General features: G+C 33.8%; 1 protein-coding gene across 1 annotated transcript in view; it reads left to right on the top strand.

Annotated features, from left to right (window-relative positions):
* Positions 1-11323, top strand: part of LOC111640824 (transcription elongation factor SPT6-like) — a 143850-nt gene that overhangs the window by 37226 nt on the left and 95301 nt on the right. Inside the window, exons 8-11 of the mRNA XM_023386887.1 lie at positions 1836-1935; positions 8169-8255; positions 8397-8483; positions 8566-8790. Coding sequence (XP_023242655.1) covers positions 1836-1935; positions 8169-8255; positions 8397-8483; positions 8566-8790 — 499 coding nt within the window. The remainder of the gene's footprint in view (positions 1-1835; positions 1936-8168; positions 8256-8396; positions 8484-8565; positions 8791-11323) is intronic.

Below are 11323 nucleotides of genomic sequence, written 5' to 3' on the forward strand. Positions count from 1 at the left end.
AATAAAGTGAATTTTTTCTGTTTAATTATACAATATGAGAGGAAGTCAGGACGATCAGTTTACATGTACAAGTTCTGAGGCTTCAAACTTTAACAATTAATTTTTAAAATTTTATTACGTTAGTGACATATCATTAAATCTTCTGAATTAGTATTTTATTTCAGAATTTATTCTCCAGTTCTAAGTTTTTGTTTTTATAGTTTTTTGAATATGGCATTAAAAATTAAATCAGTTGTACTTTCTAAAGTATTGTTTTCAATTTTAATTTTTCAAAGACATCAATCAACTTCTTTGAATTTCTTTTTTTTGATTTATTATTTGCTTATGAAAATGTATAAAATAATTTAATAACAGAATAAGATTGTACAGTCGACCCCCCCCCATAACACTGTTGCTAATTCCGTTTTATATGAATTCCATGTTGTACGAGTCACTTAGATTTTACAAATATGTGATCTGTTAACAGCCCGGCATACGTATTTGTAAAATCTAAGTGACTTGTACAACATGGAATTCATATAAAATGGAATTATCAACAGTGTTATCGAGGGTGTCGACTGTAATACCCCATTCGCACACAATCCACGACTCACTTCAATCTCGATTTACCCACAATCTGGATTGTGACTGTTGCCAGTGGAACGTTGTGCTGTTCACACAGGTAACTCGCTTGAGAAGAACCTGGCTATTACTTGCGATGATAAAATTGACATAACTACGCGGTAAGTCACAAACACCAACAAACAAAATGGAAGTTTTGGTTAGAAATAAATACTTTTTCTTGCCGTATATCTAATAATAGACAGATGTCTTTTTTATTTTTCTGTCGATAGCCGGACATGTGTTCAGCAGCCATCTTGTATTTCCTCGCCCGCATGGGATTGTGGGATCTCTCTTATGACTGGATCTAGTTTCAAGAACTCTCTCCAGTCGATCGCGATATAGCCTCGTTTCAGTCGAGATTGAAACGGTCGAGAGCGTTCGCACCACGGAACTCTCTCCGACCTTAGTCACAATCTAGATCGAAATGCTCGGTGCGAACGGGGTATAATGTATTTATGAAGGTAAAGTTAGAAAAGACTTAAATAAATATTTAAGATTTTTTACATTGGCACTTTAATTTAAATAAAATGATGTCATTAAAGTTTTATGTAATTATCCAAATACAGTAGAACCTCGAAAACTCGGCCTAATGTGGACCGAAGGGTGGCCGAGTTTGTGAAAATGCCGGGTTATCGGGAATGGGGTTAAAAAAAATAAGTACGAGTGTTTCCTCAGAAAATACTGTACTGTACTTGTATGTATTGTTTACTTGAGAATATAACAGAGAATAAACTGCCCAAATACCCTTAAACAAAGGAAAAGTACGTCCTTTATGAAGGCATAGAGCCTTTACTACATGAAAATGAAAATTAATGAATACACTGTGTACAGTAATTTACCTGATAAGACAGACCTCAGAAAAATACTTTATGAGAGGTTTTATACTTTTATAAAGCTGTCTATAATGAAAATTAATTAACTAAGGATTTTTTTGCCCTGCCAGGGTGTGGCCGAGTTATCTGGAGTGCCGGGTTATTGAGAGCCTAGTTTTCGAGGTTCTACTGTACTATTTTGCATAATCTCATAGCAATTGTTTACCATTTGAACAATATCAAATATAAATAGTGATAAAGGCCTTAAATCTTCAACATACTACATTGATATTATCTGCTAGTTTATGACTTGCTTACGGTAATGCATCAGTCATTGTTATACTTAATTGTATACAAATATTTTATCATAAAAATTTTTTAGCAAATAATGAAAGTTTCCTTCATTATTTTTCATTTCAGGGCACTTCAAGAAGCTCAAGATATATTTGGTGTTGACTTTGATTATAATGAATTTGAGCATTATGGTGAAGAATATGAAGAAGACATTGATGATGAAGAGGTAAATGTTTTAATATAATAAAAAAATTACTATTTTAAAAATAATTATGTTAGTTTTGTTAGAAAATCATTTCAAGTGTTTTAGCTCTATGTAAATAAATTATTTTGTTTTAAGCTTATAGCTTTATTTTGTTATTTTTTTTCAAATAAAGTATTTTTGAAAATGTATGTGTATGTATATACACTATAATCTCCGAATAGCAGACACTGTTGTGACCGAGAAGTTTGTCTGCTATTCGGTGGTACATGCCAGCGGCCATATTATATTTTTAACATGGTCAGTATAAAGTGAAGAATACAATGGTTTATGAAAATGTCAAATTTGCATTAGGAATGTGAATACAGTAGAACCTCGATTATCCGTCCTAATTGGGGACTGGGGTTGGTCGGATAATTGAAAAGTCCGATAACCGAAAAGTATGAAAAAATCCATTATTAGTGTAGTATATTATTATATCCCATGTAATTAGTATATTAGTATATCGCTATTAACCTATTTTGCGTTGAATTTTCATCGATGTTAAGCCTAACAAAAATTTTTTAAAATAATAATCGTCGCTATTGTATCGTTAAAAATTAGAAAATTAAGCTTCGTTTAAATACTGGCTCCCTTTCATGGTCGAATGAGTGTTGCCAGCTAAAACACGTAAAAATAATATTAAAGTAGCCAAGACATAGCCAAATATTGTAGCGCCACATCACTAGCGGACATTTGAAATTTGCCAACTAGGACGGTCGGTTAACCGAGGGGTCGGTTGATCGGGGGCGGATAATCAAGGTTCTACTGTATATTGAAAAGTATATGTAGCATATATAATTAAAATGTATATGCAAAATATTTGTAGTGATATTGGACCTACTTTTTCCCCGACTGTTGTCTTGCTGGCCTATATTCAATCCCTTTACAAGCAGTCATAAAAGTAATAAACAAGACAAAGAGTCAAAAAAGGGGGGAGAATAAGCGAGGAAAACAGGAGAGAAGAAAAGTCACAGTAGAGGTGGGAGGATGGTAGAGTTAGTGACAAGAGGAAAAGTGGTGAAGTTTGAAAGTGGGCAAGGAAGGATAAGAAGAGTCTTGTTAACTGTGTGGGATTGAGTTTCTACCATATATGATTAAATGTGATTAAAGCTTGTTTTTTGTTAAGATATTTGACTGTTTCAATTCGGTACAACAAAATGGTGGGAGGGAATCCATGAATGCAGGCAGGATTCTCTACAATATTATTATTATTATTATTATTTTTTCACTGTAAAAATCTCATTTTAATTGAATTTCATTCAAATGTCAAGTTATGAAGGCGATTTGCTATCCACTTCAAGGGATGGGAAATATATTTGAAATTATTACATTTATAACATCATTTATGATCTGAGCGACTAATAAAAATCAATACAGAAATTTGTCTGCTTTGTAGTGTGTGTACCGAGGTAATTAGAGCCTGTGAGTATCTCCCCACTTATTGGCTTCGTTGTCAGGGATGGCTTTGTTAAATGAGTGGGAGGGGTAGTGAAGTCGTGATGAGGTGTCGGTAGTACTCAAAGATGACACAATATTAAAATTAAGAATAACATATTTAATATAAAACAAATGATACAAATACATGTAAGTATATTCTAAATTCCAACAAGAAGAAAGTAATAATGATAATAATAATAATATTTCTGCATTGCGACAATAATAGACAGCCAATGTCCATCTTTCCCGATGGTGGGACCGCCGAAGGTCCTCAATCCAATAACTTTCTAAGTTCTAAACTAAACCGAGATATAAGTTAATTATTTCTAAGTCTAGTCTAAACTGAGAGAGCAGTGAATATTTTCTAAGTCCCGGCTACCAAGAGAGAAGCAAATGTTTTCTAAGTCCCGACTAAACTGAGAGAGAGGGAAGTAAAAATATTCTAAGTCTTTACCTCGTTTGGAATGGCAATCAGAAGCTGCAAAGTTCCCAAAGGCAGAGAAGGCTTGAGGAGTCCAATCCTTGGCTTCTTCCCAACAATTGCCCGGAGGTGCGGGAGCAATTCCCTTTTATACCCGATTAGCGTGGGAAATATCTGGGACTTTGCTGATGTAATTGTCTTTGCAGCATGTGTTGTTTACTTGAATTTGACAGTTCTCCAGATTTATCACTGTCTCCCCCGTCATGGGTGACGACATTAGACATCTCTTGACCAATTAGTATTAAATTCGTCATCACCTGGGGAGATGACTGGCCATCCTCGGTAACGTGATATAGTTTCTCACTGTATGGTCTACCCTTGCAGGTGACCCTTTCGTTCACCCTCTACGCAGTAACACATGTCTATTGTTGCTAATTGGTTATACCGCAGATACCTTAAAATCGAGCGATCCCCTGTGGAGAGGGGAGTCCTTCCGCAGTCGACTCGGACGACTTTGTCCGTCTAGGAGGTCACCCTTTTAAGTGATGCAGTACAAGACCTGGGGTCACAAGGTCTATTCCCCGGGCAAAGGGGTGAAGACGGGAGAAATAAGGGAAATAATGACGAAAGAAAAATTCTATATGACTTTTATTACTGAAAACTCTTACAAGAGAGTCTGATTTCTCACAGTAGTTATCGAGAAGTTGTGTAACTTTTCAAACAATTTTTGCTTTTTTCAGTAACTGATTTATTAAAAATCCTTATCCACCACAAAGTTATTAAAACAGTTACAACAACAGCGTTTGTGTGGTGAAAGTTCAAAGGTTGTATTATAAAGGCAATTTGTTAACCACTTTCAAATGTAGGAAGATATTTGATTTTCTCACATTCATGATATCATTTATGATCTTAAGTTTCTTTTTCATTAAGTTTCTACTATACTATGGTTCTTGTTGAATTAAACTTCAAAAAAGTTTATGGTTTTTTGGTATCATCAGTTTAATTTCTAACAATAAGACAGAAGATTAATAACATTAATATGTATAATGATAAATGGTGATTATCAACTTAAGCAGATTAAACTTCTCTAACAGATAAACGGTATTGTTAGACTTCTTATAATCTGTCCTCCTTTCTTATTCCTATTTTAAGCCAGTCTTACACCTACAGTCAAAATTCGTTGTCTGAAAGAGTATTTGAACTGAAACTATTTAGTTTTAAAATATTTCATGTGTAATTAGTACTTTTAGAATAAACTATACAGAAATTTTAACACCGGAATAGATAAATTACCCAACTTCACTGCCTGTAACCGGTGTTCTTCTACTCCAATACAGAGGACTTTGCAAACGTTTTCGAACCTAATGTGGTTCTTCTTCAGGCGCTATGGAATTTCCTATATGAATTCGAATTTCCAGAATTAATCGTTGTTTTGGAAAATTTTTTGGAACATTGTCACGTGTGACCGATGGCGTCATTGTAGACTTGCGCATTATCCGTATGTTGTTACTTTAGAGTTTTATTTAGGAAGGCTTCCCATGCTGTTGATATCTTCATTTCTTGTTTGAAGTTAATGCAGTGCTTATTCCTGAGGGTGTTAAGGCAAATGTATATGGCCTCTAGCCATCTGAGGTGTTCTGTGCGGACCGTGGTGTGAATAATTCTGGCTAGAGGGAATAGCGGCTCTATTTCTGGGTCGGAGGAGTATACCGCTAAGGCGGTGTTGTTTCTATGATGTAGGGTGTCCGCTTTGTGTTCTTTGATTCTAGTTACTAAGTTGCGTTTAGTGGACCCGATGTAGAATACTTCGCTGTTGTCTCTATGATCGATGATGGGCACAGAGTATACTCCCGGAAGTCTGTTGCTGTCTGGAGCGTCTTTTCCGTTCCTAAGCCAATCGAATATTGTGGCGCACCTCCTAAATGCCAAGCGGACATTCTTTTTCTTGGCTATCTGGTTGTATATGGCCTTAAGTGCCGGGTTGTACGTGATTGGTATGTACTTAACCAGGGAATCATTGGAATGAGAGGTGTTGTTGGATTGTTGTTGGAGTACCTTGTTGTTTATCTTGCATAAGACGTTGTGATAGCCATGTTGTTTAGCTATGTGCTCTATGCGTCGCATTTCAGAATTGAAAGCTGATTGTGACGAGGAATGTGAATATGCTCTTTTGATTAGTGTGTTGAATGCTGCCATCTTATACTGTGGTGGGTCACATGATGTTGCAGGTATATACAAAGGTTGAGCGGTTGGTTTATGATACACTTCTGTATTGATGGATGATCCCTCTATTTTGATGTTATTGTCTAAGAAGTGTGCTTGGGTAGGATCGGCTTGATCTAATTCCATTGTTAATCCATAGGGATTATTGTTGATGGAGTCGATTAGCATCGAGATATTTGGGATTTTTTTCCATAGAATAAGATATCATCGATGTATCTTTTGTATAGAAGAATGTGTGGGAGTTGAGATGGTAAGAATTCCGATTTGAGTTTCCTCACCGCAATCTCGCAGAGGTCTCCTGCGACTGGGCTTCCCATTGGTACACCACGTTGTTGTTCGTAAGTGACTCCGTTGAATCTGAAGAAAGAGTTGTGGCAGAGCAGATGTGACATTTCTAGGATGTACTGTTGTAACGTGTTATTTTGGATCATGTGCATGAGCATATCTCTTATGGCACAAAATACTGATGGGAGATTGATGGAAGGATATAAAGATTTGAAGTCCAAGACAGTTATGAATTTCGGAGGTGTCGATACGTGTTTAAGGATGTTAACTAGGTCTGCCGATCTGGTTATGGTGTGTGGGTATCCGTCCAGTTGAGGTACTCATAATCCTTGTGTAGCTTTCTCTAAATTGATAGTTGGTGTTCTGGCCTTGTCCACCACAGGTCTGAGTTCTCTCCCTGGTTTGTGAGTTTTTGCAAACGCAAACGTTCTGGGGGTGCCAAGTGCGGCTGTAACAATGTTGGTCATTCCCAGTTGTTTCGCTAGTTTAGAACTCGCAAAGCGTTTTACCCTGGTTTATAGGTTGTTGACGGCATTGGTGGCGATGATGTTGCATTGAGTGTTGTGGATATGGTTTTCTACTAGTGTATTATAGGTATCTCTCTTCATGAGGACCAACGAGTTGTCCTTGTCTGCTCTGATGAGAGTTATATTATTTGTGTGCATCCATCTGCGAGAGCGCTCCACCTTATTTCTAATTTGTTTATGTTATTTTGCTTCCTTGGAATTTTTGAGAGTATGAGTGATTTTCCATTGGTAGAATTCCTTATCTATGGCTGGAGAACCTGCCAATAATGCTTCTATTTCAGGGATGTTGTCAACTCTATCTGAAATCGGATGGGGTGCATATTTAGGGCCCAACTGTAGTACTTCTGTCATGTATGAGGGAAGCTGTATGTTATCCCAATTAATGAACGGGAATGATGGAGGGGAGCGTTCGTATGGTGATTGTACTTTTAGGATCCACCGTAGTTTCTTTTGATGTTTCTTTTTGCAGGAATATGAGAGCTTTTCTTGAAAGGCAACCAGTCTGGCATTTTCTTTCTTTAGGGTGTCTATGTTGATGTCGAAAAAGGCGTTTTCAATTTGTATCAGTTGTGCCAATTTAGAAAAGATAAGTTTCTTGGTTGTTCTTATGGCTCTATTTAAGCACATGTTCTTGATTCTATTTAGTGACGGTTCGTTCCCTGGTGGCAGTCTGATCCTGAATATCGTCATCGGTAAGACTTTATTTCTTTTGCATTCAGATAGGAATTTGCATCTCGCTCTGGCCTTAGTAAGGCTTACGAGCGTTCGTTGATAGTTATTAGCCGGCATCGCTAATTAGATGAACTATACAGAAATTTTAACACCGGAATAGATAAATTACCCAACTTCACTGCCTGTAACCGGTGTTCTTCTACTCCAATACAGAGGACTTTGCAAACGTATTGGAGTAGAAGAATTCTGGTTACAGGCAGTGAAGTTGGGTACTTTTAGAATATTGAAGGCGGGACATTGCATTTTCGTAAGTTGGTTATGGACAACAGTGTCTGTTATTTAGAGTGTGCGCTGTTTAGAGATAAATATAATAGTCTTATTTGAAGGGTCTGGGGATTGTAAAAATATTCGTTAAGTAGAGGTGTTTGCTATTCAGGCATATCTGTAAATGGCGATTTCATTATCGCCATTAACAGATGCCTGAACACACAGATATATGTGTGTGTGAGTATCAAATCTTGAAAACATGTGAGTATATATGAAAACACACAGATATATGTGTGTGTGAGTATCAAATCTTGAACATAAATTAACATATGTATTTTTAAAAATTTATCAGATGAATATAATATATTTTAAATCTTGTTCAGTATGAAGAAGAGGAAGAGGAAGGTGAAACAAGACCACGTCCTAAGAGGAGTGTTCAAAAAAGACCAACAAAGAAAAGTATTTTTGATGTAAGTTATTATTTTGTAATAGAATTTGTTATAAAGATATATAAAATATATTTTAATTATTGATGTGTTTAAAGTAAAAAAAAATATAAATATATATTATATAAATAAAAATTTAAGACTTTTTTTAAAACTTATATTTAGGTTTTTGAACCAAGTGAATTGGAACGGGGTCATTTTACTGACTTAGATAATGAGATAAGAGTAACAGATATTCCAGAAAGATTTCAGGTAGATTATGATCTTTTTGATATTATGTGTACTAAGTTTGAGTGATTTAGGTATTTAATGATAATGATGTTTTATGTAATAGTTAAGAGGAATACCGGTCACTCAAGCAGAAGATGATGAAATTGAAGAAGAAGCCGATTGGATATACAAGCAAGCTTTTAGTTCTCCAACAATATCAATTCAAAATCCTGGTTGTCAGAGAGAGGAAGCACATCATCCTATTGCTGGTCGTAAGGCATATACTGCAGTTCCAAAGATTCGAGAAGCATTGAAATTTATGAGAAATCATCAATTTGAAGTAATACTGGCTTAATTTTCTGAATAAGCAATATCTATAAAAAACTTTTCTTAAAAATAATATTAATAAACATATAAAGTACAGTAGAACCTCGATTATCTGGACTAATTGGGGATGAAGGTAGTCCGGATAAGGAAAAATTCGGATAATCGAAACAAATACTTTGTTTTTTAATGATAATACAACACGTTTTCTTTTCGATGACATATCGGTAATATTAAAAGTAAATACTGTATTTAAATCGTGATCAAATTTTCAAGAAACAAACATTCGTATTGAATTTGGACTACTACTGACCAACCCTAACAGACTACCTATTGTTTAAAAGGCCCTCTGGTGGCACAAAAAGACGGATTTTATAAAATAAAAAGCAGTCGAAACTGCATTTTTATGAATAAAAATTTGACAAACTATTTATCATTTTATGATGAGTGAAATTTTTTTGTTGCGTTTGTGGCTTTTAAGTAATGCATAAATGTTCGAAACGCGAGGCATAGGCGGTGGCCCACGTTGCTCATACCTTACGCCGCCCTTGGTCATAGAAATGATGTCATTTGAAAATAAAATTATTTATAAATACGTATGTCAAGTTATATTTTTATTACGACGCAAAATATATTTAAGAGTTTACAGCCACTGTGCCGGGTGAGATGTTGAAACAAAAAAAGTTATGCATTCCATCACATACATAAACAGTATCGTAATTCACCAAGGTCAAATCAGCAAATTCGTAAAATTTTTGTTTATTTTGAACAATCTGGATAATCGAGGTTCTACTGTATTTAAGATGACTAATTAGAAGCATAAATTGTTAATAAACTTAAAAAAAAAATTATTAGGAAGCTAAATAAAATATTAACTTATCAATCAAGGACAATGGATTAATTGAAAAAGAGACAAATTTAAATATTTATTTTTATTTCTATAAAAAGATATAAAACTCCAAGAAATCCCAAAAGTTAGGGGCAGTTTAAAATAAAAAATGAATCACCTTTTCTTAACAATTCTTTTTTATTAATAGAAGAGGTAATTCAATACCCTGTATGCATTTTGAACTGTTCTAATTCACAATTCCTTTTCAGTAGCAACACAGAAAGGAAAGAGGAACAGTACAAACTCATTTGATAAAAAAAATGAGAAAACCAAGCATTTGTTACACATTGCTATCTTATTTAATATTATCATAACTCATAAAATAGATAAGGAAAAGAATATCTATAAAAGGAAATTTAAAGAACATTTATTAATAATCAATATTAAAAATAAGCAATGTATATGGTGACATGCAAAATTTATGGGTTAATATGATGATATTAAATCAGATAGTAACACACAACAAAGTTGTATCTGAGTTCTCTCATGTTTTTTGTTGAATGAGTTTGTATTGTGCCTCTTTTCTTTCTGTACTGCTACTGAAGACGTAATGTGAATTATAACAGTTTAAAATGCATATATAGTATATTGAATTACCTCTTCTATTAATAAAAAAGGACTGTTGAGAAGATTGAAGGGATTAATTTTTATTTATTTTAAATTATCTTACTTTTTGGATTGCTTGGGTTTTATATTTTTTATAGAGAATTGATTTGATCAGTCTTCATTTTTTATAACTTAAAATGGTTTACTAAAAAGGTAAGTGTGTATTTTTAATTAATGTACTGAATGTTGCAAGTTAGTCTTCATATTACAAGTTAAAAAAATAGCATCTTAGAATAATACATTGAACATGAGTATTGTAAAATAACAAAAATCAGATGAAAATATTACTTCAAATTACTTTGAGTTAAACAGATTTTGCAAATTTTAGATAATATGATTGTGTAAAAATTTAAGATGTAATCCAGCAATCTTAGAATTTTTATTACTTTTAATGAAAGATTTTGATGTTAAAAAACACTCTTCTCAAACTGCACTTTCAAAAATAACTACACTTTACCAACCTTTAACATGCAGTCTATTTTATTAATGTAATCTAACATTTTCGGTCAATTAATTAATAACCTTCATCAGGATCAAACAATTTTTTGATTTATGATGAACAAAACTGATTATAGAACGTTTTTAACTTTAAAAGTTTTCTCAATGCTTATTGCACAAGTTTGAAAATAGATAAATAGAATCTACAGACTGAAAATGTGCAAATATATGCATACACTAATTATACACATAAAAATAAAAATTAATACAGTAGAGTGTTGATTATCTGAATCAATTGGGTACTGGGGTTGTTCGGAAGATCGATGTTTTGGATAATTGATTATGTACGAAAAAATATATTAATTTATCCCATCTTGACATTTTTCTCCGTTGCGTGTTGCTTCGTGTTGAATTTTCGTCGATGTTAAGCCTAACGAAGACTATTGTATCGTTAGAAATTATTTTTTTATTTTGTACGAACAAAATAAATTTATTGAAAAATATAAAAACAATAAAAAATTATACTTCAGAAGTTAATTTAGTATCAAAAACGTAAAATATTTGAGTAGCCCAAGACATAGCCAAAGATTGCAGTGCCACAGCACTGGCAAAAATTTAAATTTGC

This window comes from Centruroides sculpturatus, unplaced genomic scaffold (assembly GCF_000671375.1).
Source record: "Centruroides sculpturatus isolate CEXI.00-Female unplaced genomic scaffold, Cexi_2.0 scaffold1123, whole genome shotgun sequence".
Classification (NCBI taxonomy): Eukaryota; Metazoa; Arthropoda; class Arachnida; order Scorpiones; family Buthidae; genus Centruroides; species Centruroides sculpturatus.